The sequence below is a fragment of the Canis lupus genome, chromosome 10 (genome assembly GCF_003254725.2).
Source record: "Canis lupus dingo isolate Sandy chromosome 10, ASM325472v2, whole genome shotgun sequence".
In the NCBI taxonomy this organism is placed as follows: Eukaryota; Metazoa; Chordata; class Mammalia; order Carnivora; family Canidae; genus Canis; species Canis lupus.
Genome location: NC_064252.1, coordinates 26,642,099 through 26,656,451, shown reverse-complemented (window position 1 = coordinate 26,656,451; position 14,353 = coordinate 26,642,099). Strand labels below are relative to the sequence as shown.

The 14,353-nt window shown below is 49.5% G+C and overlaps 1 protein-coding gene across 1 annotated transcript in view; it reads left to right on the top strand.

The window, feature by feature from the left end:
* Positions 1 to 14,353, top strand: part of LOC112675192 (DNA dC->dU-editing enzyme APOBEC-3G-like) — a 30,090-nt gene that overhangs the window by 10,456 nt on the left and 5,281 nt on the right. The window contains exons 6-9 of the mRNA XM_049115066.1: positions 8,008 to 8,230; positions 9,475 to 9,637; positions 11,186 to 11,468; positions 11,685 to 11,796. Of these exons, the coding sequence (XP_048971023.1) occupies positions 8,008 to 8,230; positions 9,475 to 9,637; positions 11,186 to 11,468; positions 11,685 to 11,796 (781 nt within the window). The remainder of the gene's footprint in view (positions 1 to 8,007; positions 8,231 to 9,474; positions 9,638 to 11,185; positions 11,469 to 11,684; positions 11,797 to 14,353) is intronic.

Here is a 14,353-nt window from a genome sequence, read left to right as displayed (position 1 = left end):
CAGGGGCACGTGTGGTAGGGCGGCTTCTCTGTCCTACAGGGAAGCTGACTGTCTCCTCTCCCACCACAGAGCTCCCAGGATGTGGGAGGACACAGGCACCCCAGGGAGGCCGGGAGTCCTGGTGCCACCTGTGCACAGGTGCTGGGAGAGCCCCGGGGTGAGGATGCCCTTGGCCCCTCTGCTCCTCTCTTTCCCATCCTACCTGTTACTGGGCCTTCCTCCCTTTGGGGCTGACCCTCCCTTGTGTATATTTTCCCTCTCCCCAGGCCTCTCCTGGCCTCTTTCTGACCCTTGTGCTCCCCTCAGCCTAGCTCTGCTGTCCCCAGTCAGTCCCCTTTCTTTCTGTCTCTCCCTCCCTGTTTCGGTGTTCCCTACCTCCTTCCCTCCCTCTTTCCCCCAATCCCATTTTTCTTGGGTTGGATCCTTTGGTTCTCTCATCTGCCCAGTGTGCTTTATCTTTCCCTTTGATTATGAATTTTCCCTCTACTCCACTTTTCTCCTCTTCTCCCTCATTGCTGCCTCTTTCCTTCCCTTGAAGTTTTACCTCTGACTACTGGACCTGATTTTTCTTTGTCTCTCTTAGATCCAGCATGAATTACAGGCTTTCATTCCTCCTTTGACTCTCTGGGACTTTCCTCTCCAAGATGACCTGGAATGATGATAGAACCTATTCTTGTAGAAGGAGAGAGAAAATCTCTGTTCCCAATCCTCCTGCCCATCCCATCCAGCTGTCCTGTTCCTTGTAGTTGTGGATCTTTGGTTCTCCTGGCTGCAGGGTATTCCATCTAGGGAGCACACTGTTCTTCCTTTATCAGCCCTGCTCTCATGGGCACTCACGACTGTGAGGTCTTTACTTTAGACTCTTTCCAAGGGAAATCCTGTCCACCTTTTTTTTTTTTTTTTTTTTTTTTTTTTAATTTTATTTATTTATGATAGTCACATAGAGAGAGAGAGAGAGAGGCAGAGACACAGGCAGAGGGAGAAGCAGGCTCCATGCACCGGGAGCCCGATGTGGGATTCGATCCCGGGTCTCCAGGATCGCGCCCTGGGCCAAAGGCAGGCGCCAAACCGCTGCGCCACCCAGGGATCCCCCTGTCCACCTTTTTACCTCTCTTTATTTTTCTAAGATTTGACTCTACCAGGCTTCTATTGGCTTTCCTGCTAACTAATGATGTTTCATAGCCTCACTCTAAAAAATCTGCAAATCTTTATAAATACTGAAAACATAAGGTAGAGATGAAAATGTCCCTCCCTCCCACCACAACAATTGAGGGAGAGAGATCTCATTGTGTCATAAAATTAGTTAAGCAACGAGTTCAATGAATCTGAATATAGATTAAAATCTCACATTCTCAGAGCACCAATCTTGATTTTCTGTTCTATTGTGTGAACACCAGCAGCTATTACCCAATAGTATAGAGTACTGGTGGGAGGAAGGACTTTGGAACCAGTTGCCTGAGTTGCAATCCTGCCCCTATCATTTACTGGATTATGATGTCTGGCAAATTCTTTAGCCAGATTATAGGCATACAAATGGGAGATAATAATGGAACTTTCACCTACTTGGTTGTGAGGCTTAAATGAACTTGTTTATATTTATATCTACATATATTATGAAGAGGGCCTGACTTATAGTAAACATGATGAAAAGATTTGCTATTACCTATTACTAGAAATCTGTCTCTGAAAACTGCACTAAAAATTATCTTGCAAAAGTGTCTAAGACCCATATAATGAGAACTACAAAACATTACTAAGAGAAAGCAAAGGAGATGTGAAAAACGGAGAGATATACCATGTTCGTGGATCAGAAGTCTCCATATTGTTAAAATGTCAATTCTAGAGATACCATGTAATCTCAAACAAGTTCTCAAGATTCTGCCCTCCTGTGGCAGCTCTGATACAAGGATTTGGCTAAGCTGACCCACATTTGCCCGAATAATTCCATTTACAGTAGTCTTAGATAGGGATGGGCCACAAGAGATGTTAGTATGACCACTTGAGTGGGAAGCTGTGAGGAAGCCGTCTTTTATAACATGGTCCCCTGTTGAGGTACTGATTTGACTCACCTCCTTGGTGTGCAACCACAACTGCAAGAACCTCCTCCACATCCTCCTTGAGCTTCTCCCACCCTTGAGTGAGGTGTGTTTGCTAGCTCTTTGGTGAAGGGAATCTTAAGAAAGAAAAAACAAATACAAATTGAATCATTTGCTTCCCGTGACAGCAAGCCAAGACTTAATTACTGGTTCAATCTATCCTAAGAATGCGACTTTTTAAGTCAACCTGAAGTTTTGTAATCAAAACTCACCAGCACTGGTGAGGTCATCTGCTTGATAAAAACAGAACATCTGCTACTCTCTTCCCTCCACCACAAGAAGACATTCTGACCTGAAACAGCCCTCTTTTTTGTTTTGCTAACAAGTTCCTAGCTCCATCCCCTGCATATGAAAACCTTCACTGGTGCAACTGGCCTCAGAGCATCTCTACTTGCTAGGTGGAATGTTGCCCAATTCATAAAGCATTTAATGAAGCCAAATAGATCTTCAAATTTACTCAGTTGAAGTTTGTTGTTGTTGTTATTGTTTTTAAATATTTTATTTATTTATTTATTCATGAGAGATACAAAGAGAGAGAGAGGCAGAGACACAGGCAGAGGGAGAAGCAGGATCCATGCAGGGAGCCCGACGTGGGACTCGATCCTGGGTCTCCAGGATCATACCCTGGGCTGAAGGCGGCGCTAAACCGCTGAGCCACCTGGGCTGCCTCGAAGTTTGTCTTTAACAGGACCTCACAGGACACCTAGAACTAAAGTCAGGGACAAGAACAAGACATGGATTTTTGCCCACCCTCACATGCTCTACAGCTCATTCTTGTAGGCTCCAGTTCATCCTTGCTTTCCCACACCCTACCTCTATCACCTCATCACACAACGCTTGTCCCATGGACTTCACGTCTGCTGCACAGCAGACATGAAGATGACAACTTACTGACATTGCTTAACCTTCTCCTAAAATGGCATAGAGTCAGAGTCCCATAAGAAGTACTTGTGCATCCCATATGATCCAGCAATTCTACCTCTGGGTGTGTAGAGCAAGATAGCTCTGTAGAGAGCAAGATAAAATCACTTGTGTCAAGCAGTAAGTGATTCATTCAGGTGGTAATGTGAGCAGCCAAGGGTGTTGCAAGTCAGACCAGATATCCCCTAAATGGCACAGGCTGGCAATACCCAGCACGGGTAACTAGCAGAACCAAAGCGCAAAGGCTCAAGGCTGATTAAACTCCAAAGGAACTTCAAGAGGAGCTGCAGCAAACTGTCCAACTCTCCAGATGCTGACCCTTTTACATCTGACTGCATTGAAAGGGCAACTGAAGCCAGAGGCTCTGCCCAATTGGTCTCTGAACATAATACAGATCCTCCACTGCTTGAATATAATAAGCAGCAAGTGCCAAGAGCTGACCTGGACTGGGTGGAAACCTCATCTCACCTGTGTGTCCACAGACTGACTTTGAGTGTGTTCATTAATTTCTTGACTCTTGTATCTTGTTTGTTGTGTGATTTTGTTTTGTGCTTTGCTTAGTGTGACATATATGAAGCCAAGTTAAATGCATATGAAATGTCATCAAATTTGGAATCCTGACTCTGCTTTACAGTGTGATTAACCCTGCTTTATGACTCGATAAGGCTGGCATTTCGGAAAGACAACTCATGTGTGCACCTTCATAGTGTGCTTGTAACAATATCCAAAGGAAACAAAATCAATATTTTGAAGAGCTAGTTGCACCTCTGTGTTCATTGCAGTATTATTCACAATAGCCAGGATATGGAAACAACTTATATGTCCAACTGATTGATGAACAGATAAAGATGTGGGAGATTAAAAAAAAAGATGTGGGAGATTTTATATATATGTATGTGTGAAAAGGAAATAACAAAAGCATCAAAATCGAAACCTAGTACTTTGAAAAAAATAATTGAGAGAAAGCAAAAATAAAATTATGAGTAAAAAATGGGATCATCTTTTTTTAAGATTTTATTTTTAATTTTTATTTATTTGAGATAGAGAGTGAGAGAGAACATGAGGGGGTGGAGGAGGGCAGAGAGAGAGGGAGAAGCAGGCTTCCTGCTGAGCAGAGAGCTTGATGTGGAGCTTGATCCCAGGACCCTGGGATCATGACCCAAGCCAAAGGCAGATGCTTAGCCAACCGAGCCATCTAAGGGCCCTCATCTTTTGTTTAAGATTTTAAAGTAATCTATACTCAACATAGAGCTCGAACCCACAACCTGGAGACCAAGAGTCACATGCTCCACTGACTGAGGCAGCCAGGGACCCCTGGGGTTGTCTTTTATAGAGCTGTAGAAAGTCTGAAGAGAATACTATGAACACACACCAATCAGTTTGAAAAATGAGGCTGAATGGACAACTTCCAAAAAAAATATGATAAAAATGATACCCAAAGAAATGCAACACCTGCATTAACCATAAACCATTAAAGAAATGAAATTTTTACTTAAAATGACCACATAAACCAGTTACCAGCTCCAGATATTTTATGGTAAGTTCAATCAACCATGTAAAGATTAGAATTGAACTTTCCTAAGCAATTAGAAAAAAAAAGTTAAACTCCCCAGTTGATTTTGGGCAGATATAATAATCTTGATTCAAAACTACATAAGAAGGGATCCCTGGGTGGCGCAGCGGTTTGGCGCCTGCCTTTGGCCCAGGGCGCGATCCTGGAGACCCGGGATCAAATCCCACGTTGGGCTCCCGGTGCATGGAGCCTGCTTCTCCCTCTGCCTATGTCTCTGCCTCTCTCTCTCCCTGTGTGACTATCATAAATAAATTAAAAAAAAAAAAAACTACATAAGAAGAAGAAAAAAAAAGACTACATAAGAAGAGGGTGCCTGGCTGGCTCAGTCAGTGGAGAATGTGACTCGTCTCAGGGTTGTGGGTTCGAGCCCCATGTTGGAGAGATTACTTAAAAATAAAAAAAATAATAAAACTAAATAAGAAGATGAGTGAGAAAAATTATAGCCATATTTATTTATAAATATAGATGCAAAAATCATAGTTAAACTGTTAGCAAACAAATATCAAGCCAAGAAAGATTGAAAGAATATAGGATTTCAACTATACTCAAAAAGATTATTAAAAAAAAGATAAAGAATATGGGACTTAAAATTTTCTATTTCCCTCTTAGAAGAATTTCTCTTAAAATGGAAGGACAGAAAAAAAAAATAGAAGGACAGAAAAGTCTCCTTTATGAGTGCCATTGTTCAAGTGCTTTTGTTCAAGCCAGTGTCCCAGGAGCCTCAATAAAGGACAAGAGCTGTGGGGGTTGCAAAAGAACAGAAACTAAAAGAAATAGTAAGCAAATTCTCAGTGAGGTTGGTAGATCCAACTTTAATTTAGGAAAATTAATAGTGGGGCAGCCCCGGTGGCTCAGCGGTTTAGCGCGCCTTAAGTCCAGGCCTGATCCTGGACACCTGGGATCGAGTCCCACTTCAGGCTCCCTGCGTGGAGCCTGCTTCTCCCTTTGCCTGTGTCTCTGCCTCTCTCTCTCTCTGTGTGTCTCTCATGAATTAATAAATAAAATCTTGGGGAAAAAAAAGGAAAATTAATAGTGTTCCCAGATACTAGCAACAAAAAGTGTAAAGGTAGTTGAAAGCTACAATAGCTCCCAAAAAGTTTACAAGAAGTGAATCTAGCAAAATGTATGAGACCTTTATGAAAAAGTACAAGACTCATTAAAAACATAAAAAGAGGGATGCCTGAGTAGCTGCCTTTGGCCCAGGGTGTGATCCTGGGGTCCTGGGATCAAGTCCCACATCAGGCTTCCCTCGGGAAGCCTGCTTCTTCTCCCTCTGCCTGTGTCTCTGCCTCTCTCTGTGTGTCTCTCATGAAAAAATAAATAAAATCTTAATTAAAAAAAGAAAAAGAAGACTTATATAAATTCAGGTATATACCATGTTAATGAATAAAGACCCTCAGTGCCAGGAAGATGTCCATGCTTCCCAAAATTAATCTGCACGTTGATAGTAGGATTTGTCATGAAAAAGCTTGCCCATAAATTCATGTTGATCTAAAAGGGCCAATTTCAGACATTTTGGGGTTTATTCAGTGCTCTCTCTTTTTTGATTTATTGAGGTGAAACTCGCATAACACAAAAAAAGCCTGGGCAGGTGGACATGACACTGCACTCGTGACCGGATCTCCTGTTCTCTACTCCTGGATTCTGACTGTTCAGCAGGGACCTGCCTCACCTGAGCCGACCCTCGGAGCTGACCTTGACCTAGAGGCCACACAGCCAGTGACAGGGGACAGGGATTGGGGGTTCCCCAGCTGTGAATCAAAACAGACACATGGGCTCTGCTTCTGCTCCTGACACCAGCAGCCCGCTGCACCCTCCCTGTGCCTCTTGTGGTTCCTTCCAGAGTCCTGCCTTTCCATTCTAGTTTCCTTGGCTCATGCAAGCACCAGTGCTCCTGAGAAGGGCCGGCGGTGCTCCGAGGGAACAGCTGAGTCTCTGGGAACCAGAGATTGACTGGAAATGCAGAAAAACACCCAGGGTGAGGGTGGGGAGACAGGCCAAGTGCAGCCAAGTTCTTCATGGGACCCTCAGAGAGCCACGTGTTGATTTTACCCTCAGTTCACCTGGATGGGGCATTGGCCTTCACCTCTCTCTCTCTCTCTCTCTCTCTCTCTCTCTCAAAGCTGAGACAGAGCCCAAGGGGATCTATCTCCATGATGATTTGGAAATGCACCTTGTCAAGGCTGGACCTCGTAATAAAGGGTAATGAAGCAGCCAAGGGAAACTGCATAGCCAAAGAGCCCAGGTAGGGGAGGCAGGAGGAGGCAGCCAGTTCCCAACAACCCTTTGTCGGGATTACACACAGGGCAGAGGGTGAAGACTCCCTACAGTCTCCACCTGAGACACCAGCTTCAGAGACAACTCCTTGATTTGCCTTCGCTATGCATCTCCTTCCCAGCCAACACGTCTTTGCTTCTTTTATTCCCACCAGGAAATCTCCATCACCCTGGGGACAGCACTGGCCCAGCTACCATCACTAATATTCTGGGTATCCGGGGAGGTAGCAATGACCTCCGACCTCCAACCTCTGACCTCCATCCAGAAAGGCCACCACAGAGCCTGGAGACTCAGCTCTGTGTGAGACAGCACTCACCCCTTGCTGAGGTCAATCATCCTGTCCCTCAGCCAACGAAAGGAACCCTGTCAGTCACAAGTGTCATGGGCTGACTGTCTGTGTCTCCTGAACTCATATGTTGAAGCCCTAACCCCCGGGACGCCTGGATGGCTCAGTGGTTAAGCATCTGCCTTTGGCCCAGGGTGTGATCCGGGAGCCCCAGGATCGAGTCCCACGTCGGGCTCCCTGCATGGAGCCTGCTTCTCCCTCTGCCTGTGTCTCTGCCTCTCCTCTCTCTCTCTCTGTCTCTCATGAATAAAAAAATAAAATCTTAAAAAAAAAAATGAAGTCCTAACCCCCAGTGTGATAGGGTTCGGGGTAGGGGTGGGGGTCTCTGAGGTGATTTGGTTTAGACGACAGCATGAGGTGGGCCCCATGAGGGGATTTGTGTCCCTCTAAGAAGATGAAGAGAAAGTAAAACTGTCCCTCCTTCTCCCTCCGTCTCCTTCTCCATTTGTCCCTCTATCTGCTCTGCCAAGTGAAGGCGGAGGGGGCCTTCAGCAGAGGACCAGCCACAGAATTAGGAACTCGAAGCCCGAAGCCCGTTTGCTGTGGAGTCAGGAGAAAACACGGGGTAGGGGGCCTGACAAAAGATCTGCACTCCTTCTTCTCCCCTGTTCACTCCAGAGGCATGTGGAGGGAGGCCCTTGGCCCGCCTGGGGAGCACAGAGGTGATGAGGACAGGGCTCCCCACTCCTCAGAGAGCCTTGGTCCTCCCAGGAGCCAGCCCTGGTCCTGCTCTCTGCAGCCAGTCTGCCCCAGGCCCCGGGGGCATCCTACTTTCTCTTTCTCTTTGCAATAACTTGGGTCCTGCCGGGCGCACAGCGGGGCCTGTCTCCATCTGAGGGGAGGACAGCTGAGCCTGAGGAAGCGCCACCAGCTGAGGGCCCTCCCACCCCGAGGCCAAAGCAGGAAGGAGGTGGGGCCTCCGTGGAGGCGGCCTGGGAGGTATCAGATCGGGGGCTTTCCTAAAGCGAGGCCAATGAGAGGAATGGAGCCCTGGCGCCTCGGTGGCCACCACCCAAGGTACAGCTGCTCACTCTGTCCCCCTCCCCACCCCACGCTGGGCCCCCTCCAGCAGCCCCTCCTTCCTGGTGGCCCACCCGGGTCCCAATGAATGAATCTCGGCTTCCCTTCTCTCCCTCTCTGGCCTCCAAGTTCTCCACGGGGCCCACTCCTACCTGGGTCCTGGCCCTATTCTGGGGATGCTCCCACTGTTGCCTCCGAACATGCCCCGCGCGCACCTCCACCCAGCCCTGCGGTCCTCCAGGCCAGCGCCTCTGGGTCTGAAAGTCTGTTGGGCATGTCGGTTCCTGCCTGGGCCCCGGTGATGCCACCCTTGGAGGCTTCTGGAAGTTCCTGTGCTCTGTTAACACTCAGAATTGAACTGGAGGATGGGCAAAGGGGTTGGTGGTTTGAGTTTAAAGCATTCTGGTCTATTTTCTCTTTGATATTGGAACCATTATGAACACGGTGTGAGGCTAGCTTCTTCAGAGGTGAGAAAGAACTCGCCTGTTCCAGGGCTCGCCCAGCCGCGGGCAGACAGGTAGATGCAGCCTGTTCTCAACCTCACCCACAACCTAGGTCACCGAGCTTCACGCTTTCTTCATGTTTGTAACTACCCCAGAGTGCAAATGGGAGAAGGATGTCAAGATGAGGAGAAATGCACATATTTAAAATGAAGTAGGAAAAAAAGGCACTTCTAGGATTGCACTCTGAGGCCACAGCAGTCATGGGAGGACCTTGCTGGAAATGGCCCGCCTGGGGACAGGGACAGCAGCCCCATCACTTACTAACCCTGGGCTAGGCTAGGCTGCTCCACTTCAGCTGGCCTGGCTTCCTTTCCTCTAGGGTGGAGGGTGGCTCCCAAGAGATCTGGGGAGGACTCTGAGTTCCGAAATTTAAAGCTCTTAGAACAGTAGCCTGAATCCCTGAATTTATGCATTAACCTGATACTTTTTTAAAAAAAGAATGTGTAGGTAAAAAATCAGGAATGAATTGAAGTATTAGAAAAGCTGCTCCCTGGGGAGGGAGGGTTCCTATTTCTCTTTGCTATTTTTCTAACAGGTTGTGGGATGAGTGTGCTGAAAGGAGCAGTCCTGCAGGGGCTCCTTGAGAGAAGCCCCCACACCACCCCATCCTTGTCCCCCCTGGAAAAGCAGCAGGCAATGCTTGGGGGCAGGGAGTCCCCATGCCCCGAGGGAGGCCAGCAGCCAGGGACAATCCCAAGAAAACTCATCGAATTCTGTTTCCTGTCTTTCCCCCACTAGAAGCCCAATGGACAGGATAGGTCCTGAAACCTTCTTCTTCCACTTTCCAAGCCTCCTCTATGCCTCTGGGCGGAATCTCTGCTACCTCTGCTTCCAAGTGGAAAGAAAGAGGTATCCCTGGCATAACTATGAGTACTGGAACTCAGGCGTCTTTCAAAACAAGGTAAGGCCTGTTAAGGCAGGAGCTGCGTCAGTTGGGAAGGTGGAAAAGGATGGAATAAGATGCCAGATGGGGAATCTCAGTGATGCGTGCTCTTTCCCACTACATTGTCCCAAGACGTTGGCCCATGAACTCCTTGCTTGACAGTCCTGGAACTGGATACAGCATGGCATTTGATTATCCTATGAGCCTTGTTCAGAGAGCTGACTGGTATTTGTCTCCAAGTCTTGTCATGGAGCTTGACCCCAGCAGTCTTTTTTTTTTTTTTTTTTTTTTATTTATGATAGTCACAGAGAGAGAGAGAGGCGCAGAGACACAGGCAGAGGGAGAAGCAGGCTCCATGCACCGGGAGCCCGATGTGGGATTCGATCCCGGGTCTCCAGGATCGCGCCCTGGGCCAAAGGCAGGCGCCAAACCGCTGCGCCACCCAGGGATCCCAACCCCAGCAGTCTTTGATGAAAGAGTACCTTTAGAAAGTCCAGGCCTATTGGACACCAGAACACCAGGCCCTGGTTATGGTCCTGCCAGTCAAGTCGTCCCCCTGCCACACCACTGACTCTTCTGTGCCCAGGACCTGTGATCCCTTCAGGGGAGAACCCACATCCCTCGTCTGCCTGCCCCTGGCCTCCTCCCAGCCACAGTCCAGGCGTCCCTGGAAGGCTGCCACGGCACCAGTGACCAGCTTCAGCAGTTGCTGGAGCCAGGCCACCCCCCTGCAGCCCTGCCCCCTAACCACACACCACTGCTGAGAGATATCCCACCCCACGCCTGCCCTCTCCTCTCCCCTGACATTGCAGACTTTTCAGAGCCTGTTTGCAAGAGAGAGCCATATGGGCTGGGTTGGGGTATGCACTAGTGGTACTAACCATCGAAACATCATTGGAGTCACATATGTCACTTAACTTTTCCTGGTAGCCAGTGTTCAAGGAGTAAAAAAAGGGAGGGTGAAATTAGTATTGATAATGTATTGGATGATATATCTAAGAGATTATTTCAAGTTATAGTTAATATAAAAATTCTTCATGAGGTTACCTACATTCTTTTTTCCTATGCTGTTGGAATGAGATGTGCATGTTACACTTGCCCCACATCTCAATTCAGACAAGCCACACATTAAGTGCTCTGGAGACACGTGCGGCTAGTGGTTTCCCTGCAGGGCAGCATGGCTGTGTGACCCTCCCCAGCAGACAGCACCCACGAAACTAGCCTGGATTCAGAGGGCTTAGCCTGGGGCCAGTAGGATGCCTGTAGGATGGATGGATGGATGGACGGATGGGTGGACGGATGGATGGATAGATGGATGGATAGATGGAGACTAGATGTTGGATGGATGGAGAGTGGAAGTTGGAATTGATGGATGGTTGAGGACTGTGGGAAGGGATGGCTCAGTGAAAAAAAGAGAGTGGGGAGAGATGGAATGGGGGGATAAATCAATGGACAGCATGGCCCCGGGACTCCTGCGCCCTTGCCCGTCCTCCCATGGCACCTGGCCCTGCCATACTCCCTGCTCTGCCAGCCAAGAGTATCCTCTTCTCTTCTCCTCTCTCGCAGGTCTATCCTCAGGCTCGCTGCCATGCAGAATCCTGCTTCCTTTCTTGGTTCCGTGACTGGAATCTGTTCTCTTACAAGCATAAGTACCATGTCACCTGGTATTTATCCTGGAGCCCCTGCCCCAACTGTGCAAAGGAGATACTTAGTTTCCTACAGGAATACAAGAACGTGACGTTGAGCATCTTCACCGCCCGCCTCTACTACTTCTGGCACTCAGATTTCCAGGTTGGGCTTCAGAGGCTATGCCGTGCAGGGGTCCGGGTGGACATCATGTGCTTTGAAGGTAAGAGCAGAAGGAGCTGGGGACAGGACTGTGGGAGGGAGTAGGACCAGGGTGGGGATAGGGGAGGATCTAGAATGTCCCTAGGGAGAGTGAGTGGGAAGACAGCCTGGGAAACTGAGGCAGGACTGGTGGCATCTGGTAGGGAGGGTATGAGAGATTCAGGAGAAGAAGGCCTCCCAGGGCCCACCTAACTGCTCTCTTCCGTCTTCACCTCAGATTATAAATACTGCTGGAAAAACTTTGTGGACCACCAGGGGATGCCCTTCCAGAGGCGGAATCTACTAAAACATTATCGTCATCTGGCCAGAGAGCTTGGCAAAATTCTTGGGTGAGGGAGTCCTCAACCTCCCTTCCTCTCCCCGCTATTGTTGCTCCTCCTCCTGGGCTCCAGCCACCTTCACCTCCCTCTCCAGCCCCTCAGCACTGCCACCCCCCCACCCCCCACCCCCCACCCCATGCCTGCACTTTCCTCCTGAGCATCCTCTCTCCTCCCTGGAGGCCTCCCTCCCCACCCCATGAGCCCCCCCAACCTGGCTCTTCCCATCTCACCACATTAACCAAACCTTGTTAATAAACTGAAGGTAAACAGGCATGAATATGTCTAAGGGTGAAAGTCAGAAGATGGGAGGAACATCCTTCCCCAGGATGTGACTTACCAGAAAACAAGGGTCGTTGGTGAGAGCACGGTCTTGTGCGAGGGCTTCCGTGCTCTTGCTCCGTGAGCCCTTGGTGACCCTGTGTCCCCTGCTCCTAACAGCAGCAGGCAGACTGGATTCCGTCCCACCCTAAGGATTTCATCTTAACAACCATCTTTTAAAAGTCTTTGCCTCAAATATAGTCGCATCCTGAGGCAGTAGGGGTTGGGACTTTGGCTGATGGATGTGGGGGGCACATGGTTCAACCCACACAATGACCCAGGGCCTTCTTGAGCTGAAGAAGTGGGCAAAAGCGAGATCCTTATTCTGCGTCTCTGTCTCCTGGGTTATGCCTGACTTGCCCCTGGCTCACCCTCGCACTGCCTCTTCAGGTGCTCGCCACACCTGCTCTCACTCCCCCGTCCCTTATTCCCCTCCCCACGTTGCTGCCAAAGGGGAAGCTCTGGACAGGTTGCAGCCTGGGGATAGCAACAGGGAGTGGGCAAGACAGTAATTATGTAGTTTACAAGTAAATAAGGTGGGTTTGTTTGTTTTTTTAATGTAGGATTGGATATGGGAGGACGGGGATCATCAGAACTTTTCCCAAAAAGCAGAATAAAATGTGGCAGGTGGCTGAGAATCAAGTCGGGGAGACAGGGAAGCGCAAGCAGAAGAGGTAAAACAGAGGGCCTGTGATTCCTGGACCACAGAGCCCCATGTGCACACACTGGGGAGAAAGCCGATGGCAGGGCCCCCACCTGGTGGCCTGGCCCAGGGCGTGGCGAAAAGGAGCCAGAGACCATCCTGAGCCGGTGGCATTCTGGGCAGGTGGCGGCTGAGGAAGGGACAGCAAGCGGGCAGGTGTTCGGTTTGGAACACATCCCTAAAATCATTGTGGAGAACGTCTTGGGTCCCATACAGACCGGACCGGCTGTTTCTCCCTCTGGTCTTGGCTGGCCAGGGTGGATTGTTGGTGGCCGCAGACACCTGCCCCTTCCTTCCCCCTCCGTCTATACTGCTGCCTGGGGGCCGAGAGCTGTGGCTGCCCAGCCTCCAAGTGGAGAGGTACACGCATGGACGACACCCCTCTGGACTGTCTGGGTCGTCAAAATGGGCCTAAGGGGTCAGCTCAAAATATCTCCTTCTTCTAGAGGAGAAAGAACAAAGCAGAAGGCCAGTCCTAGAGATCCCTGGAGGCTTCTGGGACTTCTCCTCCACAACAGTCCCCTTCCCGCTCTCGCACATCCCTGCTCTCAGCCCAGAGTCTCAGCCAGCTAGCAGGAATTCCCCAGGCTGAGCAGCGGGAGTGCTGTCATTAGGGAAAGGCCAGTGGAGGGTGTCAGCCGTCCTGTCCACCCTTCCTGCTTCTCAGGCCAGAGGCGCCTTAGCTGTCAATTTGACCAACACCTGAGTATGCAGATCTGATCACTCTCTTGGAAGAGCCTGGGCCCAGCTCATTCTGGAATCTTCTTCCATTGGCTGGGGCCTCTGGACATTAGAACAGATGGCAGTGGAGGGGACGCCATTCCCTTGGATCCTCCAACTCTTGCCCATGCTCTTGTTACCCCCTTGAGGGCATCCCAGGGCCTGTAGGGCAAAATGAGGTGGGTTGGGGGGGTGCCCACCAACTGGGAGAAGTTCTCTGGGGACTCACGTGTGTATGTGGTCTGGACTGGGGGTGACAGGTGGCTGCTCTAAGACCTCCTCTCTAGGATTTGAGTTCTCCAGTTGCTCTTTCTTTTTCCATCTGGGGATCTTGGCAGACATGTGACAAGACAAGCAGATAGCTTTCAGGAAATACACTTCAGGTCCAGGTCCCTGATTCCTGACCTGGGAAGCCTCTGGGGGCAACAAGGCCCTGCTCTTGTGCCCCACTCCCCAACTCCTATTCACAGAATAATGAGGAAGTGGGAGAAGCCAGGCCTCACCCCTGGGCAGGCATTCCAGCTCCGCCATTTGTTTGCTGGGTGGCTCCAGAGAGTATCTTAGCCTCTCTGTGCTGGGACCTCATCTGAGATGTCAGGATCACGATAGGCCCTTACTGAAGCTATCAGAGGCTGTGGTAGAGGATGGAGTACAGGATCTGCTCAACACACTTGCCTTCTCCAAGGTTGGAGTTGAAGATCTGACCCACAGACCTCAGTTTCCAGATTCCCAGAGTCATGACAGATACTGAATGACTCTTAAGGGCAACACAGAGGTGATGAGGACAGGGCTCCCCACTCCTCAGAGAGCCTACCTCTCCTGGGA